The 18327-nt window shown below is 41.3% G+C and overlaps 1 protein-coding gene across 1 annotated transcript in view; it reads left to right on the top strand.

Annotated features, from left to right (window-relative positions):
• Window positions 1-18327, top strand: part of XRCC5 (X-ray repair cross complementing 5) — a 90025-nt gene that overhangs the window by 47329 nt on the left and 24369 nt on the right. The window contains exons 15-16 of the mRNA XM_058664983.1: window positions 3846-3939; window positions 5037-5106. Of these exons, the coding sequence (XP_058520966.1) occupies window positions 3846-3939; window positions 5037-5106 (164 nt within the window). The remainder of the gene's footprint in view (window positions 1-3845; window positions 3940-5036; window positions 5107-18327) is intronic.

The raw sequence follows: 18327 nt of genomic DNA on the forward strand, positions 1-18327 counted from the left end.
GATGTATATTCTAGCTACATCTTTTACTTCTTCCTACTTTGTACCTCATGTTGCCGCCCAATATAATGCTTTGCTATTCTCTGAAAAAAATTACTGCCTGTCACATGATTTTATTAATTGTTTAGGGTGGGTTTTTTTTTGAACTCATGAAAGTATTGATTGTGTATTAGTTTTTATATAACTAAGGTTTAAAGTATAGCTTAGTGCTTGGTGTAGAGTAGATGATCAATAAATGTTTGGCTAAGTAAATGAACTGTAGAATGTATGCATATCTGTGAAAGAAAATGAGAGAGAGTGAAAGAGCATATTGCGCATGGTCTCATCGTCTACATATAGCAGCTGTCACTGTTTATGTGCCTACTGTGATCTCACATGGGGGAGTTCTTCCTTGCAGGGCTTGCTTCCTTCATAGATGATTTTGGGGGTGAGAGTCACTTAATATGTGCGAATTTTCCAACAATGTGCTGTTAAATAATTGGACCTTGAGAGTATAAACCATGTTGAAGTTTTGCTACTTTCTGCTTATTTCTGGGGCTGCCTGGGACTGAAGAATTGGTGGATATTTCTTTTTACCCTTACTTCCCAAACATCTTATTTCGTAGGAGTTAAGAAATTTTTCTTGTGATTTAACCTGTATTCCCACAGGACTTAGCATAGTATTTTGTGTGTATAATACTTCCTAATACTACGAGAGTTGGATGTTTAAGAATAGTTGGTATCCTCATGGTACTCTTCCTTGTGGTGTTTTCCTGAAGAGCACACTGAAGCCTAGGGTGGGCAGTAGCTGTCTCAACTCTAACATGTAGATACACAGAAAATAACGCACAGGGAGCCCTTGCTTGAAGGTGGGAGACTCTGGGCTATTGAACGGCGCACTTGACACTGGGTTGTTTGCAGATCTTCAGCAGTGCTGAACTCTGTTTCTTAGCAAGAACTGGCAGAGGTTAACTGTAATGGCTGACTGTGACCCACCCTGGCCCCCCCTTTTTTTAACAGATCAACTGCAAATGAGATTTCCACCTGCCACGGGTTTATGCATTTTTCCCTCTTTTAGCTGTTAAGGCTTTATGTGTTTGTTTTGTATTCTATTTATGAGGAAAGGCCCCTGGATGTCCTGTCCCTCTTAATGTCTTCTAGTCCTCATCCTTTGATCTGGCATCTATCTCTTCTCTATTTCTCACAGTAAAGAAGGATAGTAGTAGGCAGAAAAGATGTCAAGTGGTAAAAGTTAGAATTCACCTCTGTATTGCTGGCTGGATGGCTCTGCTCATTTGCCTTCCTGTAAAAGAAAATACATTACCGAAATACCATTGAGGAAGGCAACTTATACCCTAATTTTCTTAGCTTCATATTTAAGAAAAACTATTTCAAACCTCATTGTTTGAAGATCAGAGTTTTGAACAATGAAATACATTTAGAAAATGGTAGGTGTGTAAGTTAATACATATATTCATTAGTTAACAGTCATTCCATAATGTATACATATTTCAAAATTTATCATGTTGCATATGACAAATTTATCTAATTTTCACTTGTCTGTTAAGCTAGTTTTTTTAATTTTTCCTTTTTATTATCATTTTTTATTGTATTTTTAACAATCTTTACATAGTTAATTAGGGTAAAAAGGTTCAAGGGTTATAGGAAAGTGGGTGAGACTGGTATTTCCATATTGTTTCCTTCATGTGTCTGAGGTAAAGGGGGATATTGAGGGAGAAGCCCCACCCAGTTTCCCACCCACCCCAGGTCCCAGATCGGGGCATGCCCCAAGATACTTGTTCAAGTGGTTTTGATAGTTCACCAGTTATGAGTCGCTGCCAGTCTCGCCACTCCAAGCACGATGAGGTCGTTGAAGAATCCACTGATTGACCTAGTCCATCATAGAGTCTCCATTTCTCCAGTATTTCACTGCCAACATATAGCTGAGGTGGTTGATTGATTTGTTCTGTCTTCTGTCTTTTCATGGTTAGGGTTCTGAGTCCGGCAGTTCGATTGGGGAGATCCCCAAAGAAACTTTGTCTGAGGTGTTCCCAGACCAGATTCTTGTATGTTCTAGCAAGCACAGGACCCAGCACAATCCCTTGCCCCGATCAGCTGGTGGTTGCAATTGCTGGATTGGTTCTGTTTTCAGCCCCGACTTCCACTGGAACCAGTGGGTGTTGCAGTCCAGCCTGGTTGTGCCCAGCACACACTCGGCCCTCACATAAACCAGTGGGAGCTGCAGCCCAGTTGGAGCGACCCACAATAACCCCCACCAGGCTTGCCCCCTACCCTGGTTTGCCAGTATGTGTAGTAGACTAGTCCAGTCTGTCCCACATCCTGTTTGGCTCTCATACTTGTCGATGGGTATTGAAGCTTAGTTCCATCTAACCAGCTCAACTATCCAGCCCTCATGGATGTTATTGGGTACCTCTCTGTCTAGCCACCCCAACCCCTGTCCTAGTTTTCATGCCCTCCTGCGGGAGTGGTAACCCAAGAGGGAGGAGCCCACTGTTTCCCTCCCAGGTCTCCATCACTCCCAGATTATGCACTCTTCGGGTGGTTCTGTGGTTTAACTTGACAGAATTAGCCCCCAGTGCCAGCTTCTGCCAGCTGATGCTGTGGCTAAGCCCAAACAGCCCTCACCCACTCTAATTTGTGTTTGCATCAGTAGGAATAATCAGCCCAGCCTGGCTTTTCCCTGATCTAGTCCACGTGCAGCGCACAGGTGTTGTAGCCCTGCTTAGTCTGGTCTGCCCCCATCCCAGCTCATGCTCTGTAGTGGGAGTAGCTATCCAGCAAAGGAACCCTCCCTTATTCCCCCTGCCGGCTCTGTCCCCTCCCTTCCTGGTTCTCGTGTGTGCTGGTTGGGTGCTATGGTCACATCCAGTACAGGCAACCTCACCTTGGCATTCTGTATTGTGCACTGTTTTTCCTCATGACCGAACCTGGCTCCACCCACACTCTGTTCTGGTGCTCGGATTTACCAGTGGATGACGTGAACTGATTCTAAGCTAATTAGTTTTTAAAAGAAATACCAGATCTCAGTCACTAATTTTTTCAGCCATTTTTCAATAGCTATTATTGCTCCAGACTGATTCTTTGTCTTGAGGAAAAAAAGTCATATTTTTATTTTCCACATCTTAGGTGTGATTATGCACAAAATCTCTGAGTTTGATATTATTCTTCTGTGTAATACACTTGACCTCCTGTTGACTTTAGGACAGCCTGTTAAAACCAGTATGCTACTTAAGGTGGGATGTTAGATACTCTTTCTTTATCATCTTTAACTCTCAGATGGCTGCTGAACATGTGTAAAACAACTAGATTTCTAAAGAGTTGCTTAGAAGTTTTTGAAAGTGTTTTTTTTTTTTTTTTTGCAGTTTAGGGATTTAGAATAATTTCTTGCATATTTAATTAAGGGTTGTCTGATAAGTTTTGACAGTTGTAGATAGACATTGATAAAGCTTTCACATACAAGATGGCAAAGATGGACAATTAGACACAAAGTCTTCTGTATACATGGTGAGTTAATAGCTATCAGTTCTGAGTCAGGAACTGGCTAATAGTACCTGAAGGATAGATAGATTTCTTAAGTGTTAAAGTTTCCATTATCTGTGTTTGCAGTTTTCATCTTTCGCAAAGACTTTGCGATGTGACTGCTAATTATGATTTCTGTGCTGCTGTGAAACAAAACCAGACTTCCAGGAGCTCTGAGGCCGGGAAAGCGAGGTGACCTCCCTGGAAAGGAACTAAGTGTGGCTGCTTAGTTTTGAGTCTTAGAAAACAGATTTGTACTTCTTACATTAGCAATTCTGATTTTGATTTTTTTTAAGTTGGAAAGATAATACAGTTTCTTTCTTTTCTAGTCATGAAGAAGGACATGCTGCTAAAAAATTGAAGACTGAAGAAGGGGCAGTGTGCTTCAGTGTCTCCAGCCTGGCCGAAGGCCGAGTCACCAGTGTAAGCACGCTCTCTCAGTGGGCTCTCCCTTTCCGCGAAGGTGCCAGCTTCATAGACATTGCAGCATTTCTTGTTAGTCCTTTGGCATGCCATTTTCTTTGATCCTCTTTCTACATGTATAGAATTATAAAGGCTTATCCTGTACTTCTCCCTTTCCTCCGTTAAGTAATTATTATTATTTTTAAAAGATTTATTTATTTTTATTGGCAGGTCAGATATTCAGAGAGGATAAGAGACAGAGAGGAAGATCTTCCGTCTGTTGATTCACTCCCCAAGTGGCCACAATGGCTGGAGCTGTGATGATCCAAAGCCTGGAGCCAGGAGCCTCTTCTGGGTCTCTCACATGGGTGCAGGGTCCCAATGCTTTGAGCCGTCCTAGACTGCTTTCCCAGGCCACAACTAGGGAGCTGGATGGGAAGTGGAGAGCTGGGACAAGGACTGGTGCCCATGTGGGATCCTGGCATGTGCAAGGCGAGGACTTTAGCCACTAAGCTGCTATGCTGGGCCCCTTTTGAGTAATCATTATCAGTAGCTTACCTAAGGAATTATCTACATATGATAAGTGGTATATTTATTTCCAAGTATGTGAGAGGCATCTTTGACTCCCTCCCAGTGAGCATTGCAGTAAGTTTAATACATGATCTGCGTTTTCTGTGACAACATTTTCAGCTTGGGTATGTATGTATATTCTCTCAAAGTTTTAGTACTGAAAGGCCAAGGACAGTCCACCAAACATCAGGCTGCTGTTTCTCGTGTCCCCTCAGTGAGGAACTTGATGCTGAACTGAGCCTGCACTGCAGAATGCTCCCCTAGCTAACTGATCGGGGCCAGCTGCCGGCACCTCTAGCAGGAAGTCAGCTTTCATGAAGGGAGGTGAGTGAAAGCTTAGGGCCACCACTTGAGCACTGATGACTTCTTCCAGCTTTTAACAGATCCCTAGAAATGAAAATGAGCATAAAAAAGACCTTGTCTTTGCCTTTGGTTTTTAAAATTAATTGAGTAACTTATTTATTAGAACAGCTTTGCTACATTAAGTCAGCCTCTGCGGCCTAGGCTGCTGTGCAGAAGAGAAGTGACCTGCAGGTTTGTTGTTCTAGGTGGGAAGTGTGACTCCTGCTGAGAACTTCCGTGTTATACTGAGACAGAGGAATGCCAGCTTTGAGGAAGGTGAGTGATTGCATTCTGTTGGCTTGGCATTTAAGACGATGTATTTAAATAGGCTGGCTGGTGTCAAGCCTGGGTTAGTGACTGTGGCCTCTTATTGGGATGCTTTATGTAGCCTTTTTCTTTCCTGGCACATCTTTGTGGTTGTCCCTTGTCACAGAGTCACTGACAGCAGCATTGTGTGAGCACATCATAGCAAGCTCGCACAGATTGCCCACAGGTAGAGTTCATTTGCGCTTCCTGTTAGGGACACATTGGCTTAAAACCTGGGGCTATTAATTCTACTTCATTGGAATTCTTTGAGATCATGTAAGAATAAAACATTTTTATGTGATATCTTCCTATCTTCAGAGACATGTAGCAATTGAGAGGAAGTCTTTTAGTTTAACTAAAGGGGAGAGAGGGAGTCTAACGGACTGCTCCCTGGTGGGAGACATCCCGGGACCACTTCCACGTGGCCAAGTGACCATGTGAAGAAAATGGCCACCCAGGATATACAGCACTGGGCTTTGATACATCTCAGGTGTGGTGGATGGGGGACGGTATCAGCTCCTCAGTTTGCACTTGTGTGTGACATGTCATCATGGCAGGTGCTGACCTTCTGTGCAAAGACTCAGGCTGCTTTGCTCGGTTATTCAGAACTGGAGGAAAGAAAAAAAGAAAAGATAGCATTGAGGCTGTGGATGCTTTCTTCTGTAATTTATAATCAGAGGGAGGCAGAAAGGAGAGATAGCATCAGGACTCGGTCTGCTGCTTGGAGCTCCAAGATTACCAGGTGTTCCTGGCTTGTGATAAATTCCTTGTCCTTTGATGCACACAGCTCCTTCAGCAGTCATTTCTCTACCCAATAACTGCCGTAATGGATCAAAAGTCCTCTATCAGGATAACTGTGTTTTCGATTTTTTTCTTTATTGGAAAGTCAGATTTACAGAGAAGGAGAAACAGAAAGCTCTTCCATATGCTGGTTTGCTCCCCAAGTGGCTACAATGGCCAGAGATGAGCCCATGCGAAGCCAGGAGCTTCTTCTGGGTCTCCCACATAGGTACAAGATTCCCAAGGCTTTGGGCTGTCTTTGACTGCTTTCCCAGGCTACAAGCAGAGAGCTGGATGGGAAATGGAGCAGCCAGGACACAAACAGAACAGATGCCCGTGTGAGATCCTGTGCATGCAAGGTGAGGATTTAGCCACTAGGTCATTCCAAGGACCCAGGATTATTGTGTTTTGGACAAAGATTAAGACCTCGTCTGAAGTCTAAGCACCTTCTTTCAGAAGCGATTAGTCTCTTGGGTTGGTGCAATGTGGTCTTTTCAGAGACTAAATCTAGCTGTCCATTGCCATTAGATGGCAGCTGCTCGCTATTTCGTGTCTGCTGTGTGCAAGGCATTGCGCTAGCACTTTATTATGTTCTTTCTTTCAATCATTTTACATAGCAGTCCTGTCAAGTCACCTGAGGAAGTGGAAGAAATGCTAAAACTTTCACTGCTGATTCCAGTGTTTTCTGGAAGAGAGGTTTGCTTTTATTGAAAAAAAAAAAAGCCTTTGATAAATGCTTCTGATAGAGAATGAGCCTCTGTCCCCGGAATTGGTCAGTCACTGTTGAGGCTGCAGAGGAGGGAGAGGCTGCTCAATATCATAGAAAAACGGAAGCAAGGTCAGGAAAGGAGGAGGTGAGAAAGAAGAGGGAGGGAAAGGAAGTGAGTGGATTTGCACATGGACACAGCCACGGACAATGTGTTTCCAACTCGGAGCTACAGCTGCTCAGTCAGGGAGACCGTGGGAGTGCTCACTCTGCAGAGACTGGTGAAGAGGTGACGCTTGGCATCGGGATTACTTCAGCACTGAAGGGAAAGCTCCTGAAAACACAAGAAGCAAGTGGTCTCAAGGGGCCAAGAGAGAGACGGGGCCTGAGAATCTTCTCATGTCTTGAGAAATTGTGGTTTTCCATGGAGTTTGGAAGCAGTCCTGGGGAAATAACAAGGGGAGGTGGATCCTGGGTGATGCATAGGTTATCCCCATTTTATGACTAGAAAAACCATAAAATTGGAAGAGTTTTAAAATAGAAAACTTTCCTAAAAGTCACCCACAGGAATTCCAACACCTGTCTCTTTCACATATTGGATTTTTTTTTCATAAAATCATGCTATTTCTCTTTATTCCTGGTACTGTCCTTCGTTAAACTTTTATAAAACCTTATAATGATGCCATGTCCCTTTACTAAGATTTCCCATGGCTAGACTCTCCTTGTACATTGAATGTGACTTTTAAGTTCTAGTATGCTGATAGTATGATGCTGTGTGTTCCACTGGACCTCTGTCCAGTACTTGTTGAGTCACCTCTCTGGAGACATCATAAAACCAGACTTTGTGCAGAGCCATGGGAAAATGGTGGAGAGGGTACTTCCTGCCCCTTAGCAACTAATTCTGCTTCATGGCTTTCGCTTGGCTTGCCTACCACCCCACACTTCCTTGCTTCTGCTCTAAAAGTTTTTCTTCATTCGTTATCCTGCCTTTGTTCTTCGGCTTGGACATGTCTTTACTAAGACCTTTTATTAACCAGGACTCAAACTTCTCTTGTAAGCCCAGACAAGACTCCCTGCAGGTTTCCAGCTGCCTCCTGGAGATAGTTGTCTTTAACCATGTATTGGATCTCTATCCAGGGTGATGGGAAAGAAAACCCTTCTTTTTTCCAGTACATCTTTTGATTCTGTTGCCAGGAGTGTGATCAACAGTAGATCATTGGCAATATTATTTTCCTCTGGGGTTGAACCTGGCCATTTTACCTGTTCTTGTAAAATAAAATATGGATATGGTTACTTTCTGTCATGCCTGACAATAGCATAGTCAAACTGACAGCATTGTTTTTCTGTTACTAGTATCAGCAGTCTACGTGAGCCTGTTTGCTTATCTTCTGGTTTTCAGAGTGAGTGATGCTTCTTTAGCTTATTGACACAGGGGAGGTAACTAACACTTTGAATCCCAAGAAACATGTTCTTTCTGGCTGCCTGTGCTTTTGTAGGCTGTCTGATTTTGCCTCACTTGGGTGCCCTTCCTTTTCCAATCCTGTTCCTCCTCCTCCCTGCCTATCCACCTCTGACAGATCTATAATAGAAAAACTTTGCCTGCCATAGTATGTAAAATAACCATCTATAAACAGTGAAAGTTGGACTGTTTCCCTTTCTAAGCACGTCGCCACCATCTGTGATCTGGCATCTGATAATGTGGTTGCACACTTTCCAGGGGCTGCATGGTGGCAGGCTAGCTACTGGTGTGGCAGCCTCCTTGCTTGTCTGATGAGCAGCACGGCCAAGGAGGATCACCGTGGACATTCAATTCCTTATCTTACCCTGATTTTCCTTAGGAATGGTGTCAAAATTGGAGGAGAAGGAAAAGTTACATAGCTTCAATCCTTCCTACAATTCCTATGTGATTGAGTTAGGTCTGAGGGTATGAATTCCCACCAAGTATGTCCCTAGTATGTCAAAAACGGCTGAGGGATTTTCCGGGGACAAGAAAGAAGGATATGTGGAGACAGCAAAGATGGAATGTAACTTGTTCTGTAATGAGATGTTTCTCTCGGATTATAGGCTCTGTGTCTTTCCATGTGCCCAGGTGGCAAAGCTTCAAGCTGCCAGATGGAATCCACATGAGCATAGTTGGTTTAAAAATACACCTATCAGAGGCAGGTGTGGAGGCACAGCAGAGCCGATGAAGGTGCAGTGTGGGCTACACACATCCCGTATGGGAGCACCAGTGCTGTGTGTAGTCCCAGCTACTCTGATTCCTGTCCAGCTTTCTGCTAATGAATCTGCTAAGCAACAGATGATGGCTGAAGCCCTTGAGTCCATGCCATTAACACTGGAGACCTGCGTGGAGTTCCACAATACTGCCTGACCTTACCCAGTTCTGGGTATTGCAGACATTTGCAGTGATCTGGTGGATGGTAGATATGTCTGTCTGTCTGTCTCTCTCTCTCTTCTTCTCGCTCTGTCACTCTGCCTTCCCCCCCAAAATCTGGCAGTGTGGTGTAGCATGTTAAGCCCATGTTGTAACAGTAGCATTCATGTGGCCCCTGATTTGTGTCCCGGCTGCTCTACTGTTGATCCACCTACCTGCTATTGTGCCTGGGAAAGCAGCAGAAGCTTATCCAAGTCCTTGGGTCCCTGCTACCCACAGGAGAGATCTGAAAGGAGCTTTTGGATCTAGGCTTCAGTTTGGTTCAATCCTGGCTATTGTGGCCATTTGGGGACTTTAGAAATGGATAGAAGACCTTTCTTTCTATAACTCTGCCTTTCAAATAAGTGAATATTTTAAAATACATAAAGAAGTAAATAATTAAGTCTTGCATTAAAACCCTGATAAGACAGCCTGAGTAGAAATGGTCCCAGCCACCAAACCAGCTAATGGCTAGCATTGGATTTATTATAGTGAGTAATAATGTGCATTGTCTGTTGGTTCCAAGATGACCATTTTATTCTGTGGTTTCTGAGGCATTTAATTTTTCACTTTGGATCAAATTTTATCCACAATTTTTTTTTGCCTCGTTTCTCCACCTTATCCTTCATCAGAAACAGTCTTTCAATTTAGAAAGTAATATTTACTGTAGCTTCTTTTCTATGTCATCCTAGGACTAGATAGAATATGGCACAATTACTAATAAAATCATATTAGCCAACTCCACAGTTTCTTAAAATCATGGTTTCGTTTCCAGTTTTTTGTAAGTATTTACTTGAAAGTTAGAGAAAGAAAAACAAAGCCCAGTGACTGAAGCTAGGCTAAAGCTGAGAGCTGGGAACTCAGTGCGGTCTTCCAGGTAAAAGATAGGAATCCAGCTACTGGAACGATCAGTTCTGCCTCCCAGTCCCTGCCTTGGCAGTAAGCTAGTGACAGGAGCTGAAGCCAGGAGGATGAATCCAGGTACTAGAATGTACTACTAGACTAAATTTAGCCTGCTCCTTGAATCAGGTTTTTGTATGCTGTAGCACCATCTCATTTGTATAGCAGTTTACTTGCATAGGCTATGTGATTTTTCTGCCATAAGTGAAAGCCTGTACTGTGCATCTCTGAGAACTATGATCGAAAATGTTCCTGGTTGTGTGATTTTTTTTTAATTCACCCTGGTTTATGTAATCTCAGATATGAATTATGTAATCTGTCATATCTCTGTCCGCTCTTATCTACAGCGAGCTGGTAAATTTAAGTAAAATAAGTTCTGTCAAATAACTGGAACATCTTAAAGGAAAAAAACTAAATGCAAACAGCAACTAAAACTTTAAACACCTTTAGCTGTATAAATTAAAAAAAAAAAAACCAAATTGACATTCTTTCTTAGTTCCTTTGCAGAATAGCATTGATGCATCTAGTTGTGAGGGAGAAAATATGTGATTCTGGATTCTAGCAGGCTAGCTTGTACTTTATACTTTTTATTAAATGTCTCACTTGTCTTTACTGAGTTCCTATTTAACTAATTTTAGACTGTTAAACCCTAGAACTTGGTGATTCAAGCTTATTTTATGCATCATTTATCAAGTCAATTGGTCTCGTTTTAACGTCAAACTCAAGCTATCTGGAATTTTCGAGGATACCTGTTAAACAGCATGTTATGATTTGACATGGTAATTACACACCAGTGCCCCTCAGGGTCTTGTTCATCTTCCAAGTGCATGGCTTGAGGCTCAGAGTAGTTTAGATGACTTTTCACAAATTATTGCAAATATGTGGAAGACCCTGGGTCAAATCCCAGAGGCCTCTGCTGGCTTAAACTTCCTCATACGTTGCCTACGTTTCATTAGATGGTACAGTACTCCCCTGAAGTTTACATTTTAATATGTTAAAACTCATCTGGCAAGTAGTTAAAATGAAATCATTGAAATTGGGATGAAGAGGAAAAATAAAGTTCCAGCATAAAAACAAGACATCACACATACAGAATCATCAAGTGTTTTTTTTCTCCCAAAAATGCTTGCATCTATTCTTGCCCTGATTGTTTTTCAAGTCCCCACCAGTTGTGTATCATAATATCTGTAATTACAGGGTACGGCTCTGGTAGAATAGTTCAGCCACCAACTGAGAAAGAGACTATTGGGAGCATAAGAAGAAAGGATGTTTGCTAGAGCTGTGTTCTCGGCAGCGAGCTCTCTTTCTGAAAGCAGTAAAGGAAGTCTATCTGGAGCAATCAGCAGCATTCCTGTTTTCTCCCAGTGTTTTGTGTTCTCATGCTGCATAGTAATTTTTCCCTTTATGTCCTAAAAATGGAAAGGATGTTTTTCCCCCTGGCTGACAATGTGGAACTTGGGAATGTTTTCTCAGCATCAGAACAAATCGGAGCCCAGGTCCGTTCAAGGCTGCAGTTAACATAGTGACTCATCAGTTTATATTAATGACCTGTGCAGCAGAGTGCTCATGATCAACATGATCAACACCAGTGGAATGGAGAACCCAGGAGTGCTGAAGCTCTTTGAAGATTTACTTATTTTCTTTGGAAAGCTTGATTTACAGAGAGATGGAGAGACAAAGATCTTTCATCTGCTGGTTCACTCCCTAAATGGCCACAACTGCCAGAGATGAGCTGATCCCAAGCCAGAAGCTTCTTCCAAGTCTCCCTCATGGACACAGGGTCCCAGGGCTTTGTGTCGTGCTCCACTGCCTTTCCAGACCACGCGCAGAGAGCTGGGTGGGAAGTGGAGCAGCCAGGTCACAAACTGAGGCCCATATGGGATGCTGGTACTTGGAGGTGGAGGATTGGCCTGTTGAGATTTTGTACCAGCCCCTGCTCATGGCAATTTGGTTCTTCCTCTCTGCCTGTGTATTCTGTGGTCTTCTTTGTATGACAGATCATTGTTATACAGGATATTGCACTTGCTTCTCCTTGAACTGGGCTGTCTTTAAGATTGTTTCTTAAGCCCCGCTGGTAGAAAAAAGAAAGTGATTTCAGATTGTGCTGATGTGCAAACTGCCTTAATCAATGACTTAAAGTGACTGCTAGTGGCGAACACCAGAAGCTCTTAACCAATTAAGATGTTTAGGAAAGGACATCAGGCTGTTGTTGAAATAGTCACTAATCAGCTGAAATGTGTTAAGAGAAGCTTAGAAACAGCTTGGACTTCCTCTTAAATAGAATAAAAGTGTTTTGGTCTGCTTTCAAATTGCTAGCCCAAGGCAAAAATGTGCTGACATAGAGAAAATGGCAAGTATAATATGGTACAGTTCCTCCTAGCTGTTATATGCACACATATCTACATAAAACTTTAAAATTGGCGTGCTTGGTTCTTTGGCCTGAAGAGTGATGAGTGTTAGATTCATAGACTTTTAGAATATGAGTATTTTGTGTGTAGACGCCTTTGGAAATAGAACAACTTAATTTCTTTTGAGGTTCCTTATGGGTAGTTTGAAAAAAAAAAAAACCCATAAGTTAGTAGGTAAGATTTGTAAGGAAATACAAGTAGGATAGAGAGGAGACAAGAGTTTTGTTCTTTTTTTTTTTTATTGCTGATTTTGACATTTTGTGTCATCGCATTTTCTTAGTCTAGGTAAAGGGTTTTTATTTCTTTAAGATCTTGGCTTTAGTTTTGCTGATTTTTCTCTACTATCTTTTTGGGGTTTGTTTGTTAATTTCTGCTCTGATCTGTATTATTCTCTCCCCTTCAGTGCTTTGGATTCCCTGTATTTTTCTTTCTCTTGAAGAGGAAGCTTGGATTATTTATTTAACATCTCATTGCTTTTCTAATAAAGACTTGTGAAGCTACTTATTTCCCTATATTTATTTACTTATTTATTTCCCCACTGTAAATAGTGATGTGCTGTTTTCATAGTCATTCAGTTCAAATGTTTTCTCCTGTCTTGTTTGACCCATGGGTTATTTAAAGCAAGTTGCTTAATTTCAGAATATAGGAATTCTCCAAGCTTCGTTTTAATGTTTCCACTTGTATTTTTAAATTGCCAGTTTATTGAATTTTTTTCAGATCTTTTAACTTGTTTAAAAGAATCATAGGCTATCTGTTCTAAGAAATATTATAAATGCCTTTAGAAAGAATGTGTGTTCTGCCATTCTTATTCAAGGTGTTTATCAGGTCAGTTTGGTTGCTAATTTGGTTAAGTCAGTTTCTATTGACTTAAAAAAATTTTCTAAGTGTTTTCCATGATATTTTGAGGACTGAAAGTTGTTTAGCTTTAGAACTGTGATCTAGTGAAGCCTTGATAATTTTTGTTTCCCCTTACCAACCTAGTTTGAATTAAGAGACGCAAATGAATTTTAGAAAATGTTGTCAGTTTATGTGATGGAGATAATATTTAGGAGAAATAAACCTAAATACATGTACTACAAGATCATGTTTCTTGCTTAGAATCCTCTACTTTGTGGGACAAACCTATCTGCTATATGAAGATGTATTTATTTGTATTTGAGAGGCAGATTCTCAGAGAGAGAGAAAGAAAGAGATCTTCCGTATGCTGGTTTACTCCCCAGATGACCACAATGGCTGGAGCTGAGCCGATCCAAAGCCAGGAACCAGAAGCTTCCTCTAGACTTCCCATGTGGATGTAGAAGCCCGAGAATTTGAGCCATCTGCTGCTGCTTTCCCAGGCCACAGGCAGGGAGCTGGATCAAAGCAGGGAGACTTATTAACTGTAAAGAAATACCTACTGTCTTGCAGGTTAAGGGTAATCTATTCTCCCATTTCAAAACCATGATATGAATGGGCACTGACATGTGGAGAGAATGGATACTTGTATGTTTGCAGTGTATATCTTAGATAAATAGGATTGGGTATTTAAATTAGCATATTTAAGAATGAAGTGAAATGAAAAATCTCAAATGTGAAAAAAAAAGAAAAAACTGGAGCAGCTGGGACGCCAACCAGCGTCCATATAGGATATCAGCACTGCATAGGATTAGCCTGATGAAGCCGCTGCACCAACCCTAAAATACAATAAATTTATGCATTATAGGAAAAGTTGTATAGATTGCAGGGGCTTATTAGACTGATTAGGTGTGAGCACTGAAAGTCAATTGTAATGATGATATGTATTCCTATTTTAGTGTAGCAAGTCTTTGGTCAGCATTTACCAAAGATGTGGAAAATTGATTGATTCCTCACTTCTAATTTTTGTTACTTCTGTGCATTTTCCTCAAGCATATTTATTTGATTTCACTCTTTGTCTTACATGCTGAGAAGAAAATATATTTAGAGTAAATAAGTTTGGCTTATCTTATAATTTGCTCCATTTCTAATTACACTTGAACAGCTAAAATGAAGCCAGCAACCTTTGTATTGGAATTTTAATTGTATGGAATTATAGGCCAAGAGTATCCCCAAGCCACAGGTAATATTTTCTTATAGCATGTCTGGTTTCAGCAACTTTCCCGTGGACTCTATGTGAGGACTGATCATTTCTATAGTCCTTTATAAAGGAGTGATAATTTATACAATCCTTTGTGTCACTGCCTTATAAAAGAATATAAGCAATAAACAAAAAAAGTCTATAACACACAAAAAAACTAATAAAACAAGAAAGAAATACAAGAATCAATGCAATAGAAGAATTAAATGTCTACCCATGAAAAAAGTGGAACAGTGTTTGATATATCTCATGATGGCTTTATGAGTTTTAGGCTTTCCCCAATTAAAAAAATATAAATGCATGGTCAGTGGAAGAGATATGAATAGTATTATAGTAGTAATATTTAAAATTAAAAAGTAAAAATCACCACCTTCATTATCTCCCTCCTTTCTGAGTTCTCCCTCTACCCTCTTTTTCATCTTGTTTCACTTTCTGCATGGGAATAAATCTGATAATCCTTTTTCATGCTCCACTTTGATCAAAATTTTGTTTTAGGGCATAGTGAATTGAGGCTGCAGCCATAGGCACTACATGTTGGAGAACCTTACATTCCAGTAGGATCATGCATCTTGATACAAGAGAAGAAAAATAGGCTCCAGTTAGGAGGGATGGGCTGCATCTTAGTGAACGCAGGAACAGCAAGCCGAGCGGTGTGCATGCTTGTCGTCCTGATAAGATTGACCTAACAGCTCATCCCTCCACCCCTTCCTGCATCTCTCACATAACCAGTTTACTTTCCTCTGCCTGCTTTACACTTGCACAGAGCTTCTTCTTTTTTTTTTTTTTTTTTTTTTATTATTATTGGAAAACCGGACATACAGAGAGGAGGAGAGACAGAGAGGAAGATCTTCCGTCTGATGATTCACTCCCCAAGTGAGCCGCAACGGGCCGGCTCGTGCCAATCCGAAGCCGGGAACCAGGAACCTCTTCCGGGTCTCCCACGCAGGTGCAGGGTCCCAACGCATTGGGCCGTCCTCGACTGCTTTCCCAGGCCACAAGCAGGGAGCTGGATGGGAAGTGGAGCTGCCGGAATTAGAACCGGCGCCCATATGGGATCCCGGGGCTTTCAAGGCGAGGACTTTAGCTGCTAGGCCACGCCGCCGGGCCCGCACAGAGCTTCTTGTAGTATTTCCAGCTCTGCAACATTAAACAGGGAGATGATACAAAAAAGTTCCAGACTATCTTTCCTACAAGTGACAGGCAACTCCAAGGACACAGTCTGTGGTTTTAAATAAAAAACAACAAAAATTTCTTCATTCTGTTGACAGAGGAGTAAACCAGTGAGTCATAGACCATTTGTTCCCCCATTTGGCAAATGTTTGCCAAATACTTACTATGTACCAGACATTAAGGCAAGACATAGGTATTAAACAAATGAGAAAATTTATGTCAAATGGTGATAAGAACTTATACTATTTTTCCAGGGCTACTATAACAAAGTACCACAGACAGTGATATAAAAGCTATAGGAATTTATTATCTCATAGTTCTGGTGAGTACAAGTCCAAAATTAATGTTCTATAAGGTTGATTCCTGTTGGGGACTCTAGGAAAAAAATCTGTGATGGCTCTCATAGTGTTTGCTGACAGCCAGCAGTCTTGAGTATTCCATGGTGTTTAGGTACATTGTTTTAATTCCTGTAACCCTGTGTGGCTGTGTGCAAATTTGCCTGTTAAAAGGATATCAGCCATATTGGATTAGTGCCTAAACTAATGATCTTAATTTGACTACATCTGTAAAGACCCTACATATTTCTAAATAAGGTCGCATTCTAAGATTCTGGAAAGGATGTGATTTCTGGAGGAATGCTGTTCAACCCATGACATCCCTAGTTAGGAAAAGCTGAAGCAAGATGGTAGATTGGAAATCACTGAGTTAGGATGGAATTGTGATGTGTAGAAAGTTAGTCAAAGTCTCGTTGAGGCATTTGTGGAAGATATTTGCCTACAACAGAAGCAGCATGTTCCTACAATGTCCAGGTGTGTCCAGACACATCAAAGAGACCTGTGGGACTGGAGGAAGAAGTAGGAGGCAAGGTCAGAGAGCTGACTAGGACACAGTCACACTGAGCATCCAAGACCTTCGGCTTACTTTGAGTGAAATGCAAGTTCCAGGTGGGGAATGATTTGATTTGCTTATGTTTTATGCCATGTTGAGAAAGGACAAGATTGAACCAGGCAGATGAATTAGAAGATTGTTTATTAATAATCCCAATGAGGAAGGTAGTGGTGGAGGTAGTAAAAAGATGTCAGATTCTTTGTTTTGAAAGTACAACTGGCAAGTTTTACTTATATTATGAATATAGGTTGTGAGAGAACAAGTCAAGGATAGCTCTGAATTTTGTTTGATCTGAGCAGCTGGAAAGAATTTGTCAACTACTGAGACAAGAAAGACACACTAACTTGGCCATTAGGACAAAAATTCTAGTTGTAGATAAAAATCCTGGAGAAGTCCCTATAGAGATGATTGATGAAGACAGGAGACTGGATGCAGCCCTTGTAAGGGAAAGATGTGGAATCTGGGGCACAGGTGACAGAGATAACTTAGCTACATAAACAGTTCCCTGAAGACAACAAGAGTGAAGGCAGTATAAAAGTACAAACGCAGGTTGTGACCTGTTTGAAAAATTTATGGAAGAGATTTGCATAAACTGAACCATAAAAGACTGGATAGGAGAGGACCCAAAGGAAGGTATTCCAAGTGAGGCAAGGACCTGAGGGATAGCATGACCTGTTGTTGCTGGGACAGTTCCCAAGAGAAGATGCTATGTTGTCGTTGTTTTCCCCGGTGAGCATTTCCAACCACCTGATATCCATTTGTAAATTTTGATTCAGTTCTGCCAGACTTGTCTCTTCTTGTGCATCCTACTGCTGTACTCATTTAGGCTTCATAAGTACTGGACAGTTCTCACAGCCTGCATTAGTTATCCCCAGTATTCTCTTCAGCCCAGCCCATAGATTTGTAAGTACTTACTCCCTTGGGGTAAATTTTTGGCATAGCAGTTTAGACATTGCTTGGGACTCTTGGCATCCCATTACAGGGAACCTGGGTTCAGGCCCTGTCTCCTCTCCTAAAGCAAACCCTGAGAGGTAGCACATGATGAATCTCTAATTTGGGATCTCAGATGCTATTCAAATGGGAGACATGGATTGAGTTCTGAGCTCTGTTGCAGGCATTTGATGAGTGAAACAGATGAATTCAGTTTCTTTTTCTCTCTCTGCCTTTTAGATAAATCACTACAAATAAAATAATGGCTTCGAAGTTTCTTACAGCCCAGATTGTGGATCAGCCCTTCTTGATCACTCTCATTTCTTTGCATTCAATCCCCCATTCAAGACTTGCCACAATTGGTCTCATTGTGCCATTCATAGCCCATTCTTGTACAGGTTCCCTCTGTGAACCCCATGTTTAAATTGAACTGTGTCCTTTCTAATATTGTTGTAGCTGAGCTTTCCTCCCTCTGTGTATTAACTCATGATTTTCTTCCTTCCAAAAAATGCCCATTCTTCTCTTACCCTGAGACCTCACACCAAAGAATCTCCATATTGGAGAATTACCCAATAAATGTTTGGGTACCAGAGTCCAGTATGATTCATTATCTTGGCTGCTGTCAGTGAGACAAAATCTCCTCTTTCTGTTTCTGTGTTCTCTGATTGCTGCTGGCCAGTAGTTGTTTTGTTTTGTTTTGTTTATATTGTTGGCTTCAATGAAGCAGTGCTTAAGAATAATAAGAGTTTGAAATTGTGAATTACAACAGAAATCTTGATGTTGCTTTGGATCAGTTTGTAAATCTTTGCCCCATCAAAGAAATTTAAAAAAAAGTGCATGTGTGTTTTCAGCTCTGTAACACTATAAAACTTTCTTTATAAATCATAAATGGATAACTTAA

The sequence above is a fragment of the Ochotona princeps genome, chromosome 5 (assembly GCF_030435755.1).
Source record: "Ochotona princeps isolate mOchPri1 chromosome 5, mOchPri1.hap1, whole genome shotgun sequence".
Lineage (NCBI taxonomy): Eukaryota > Metazoa > Chordata > Mammalia > Lagomorpha > Ochotonidae > Ochotona > Ochotona princeps.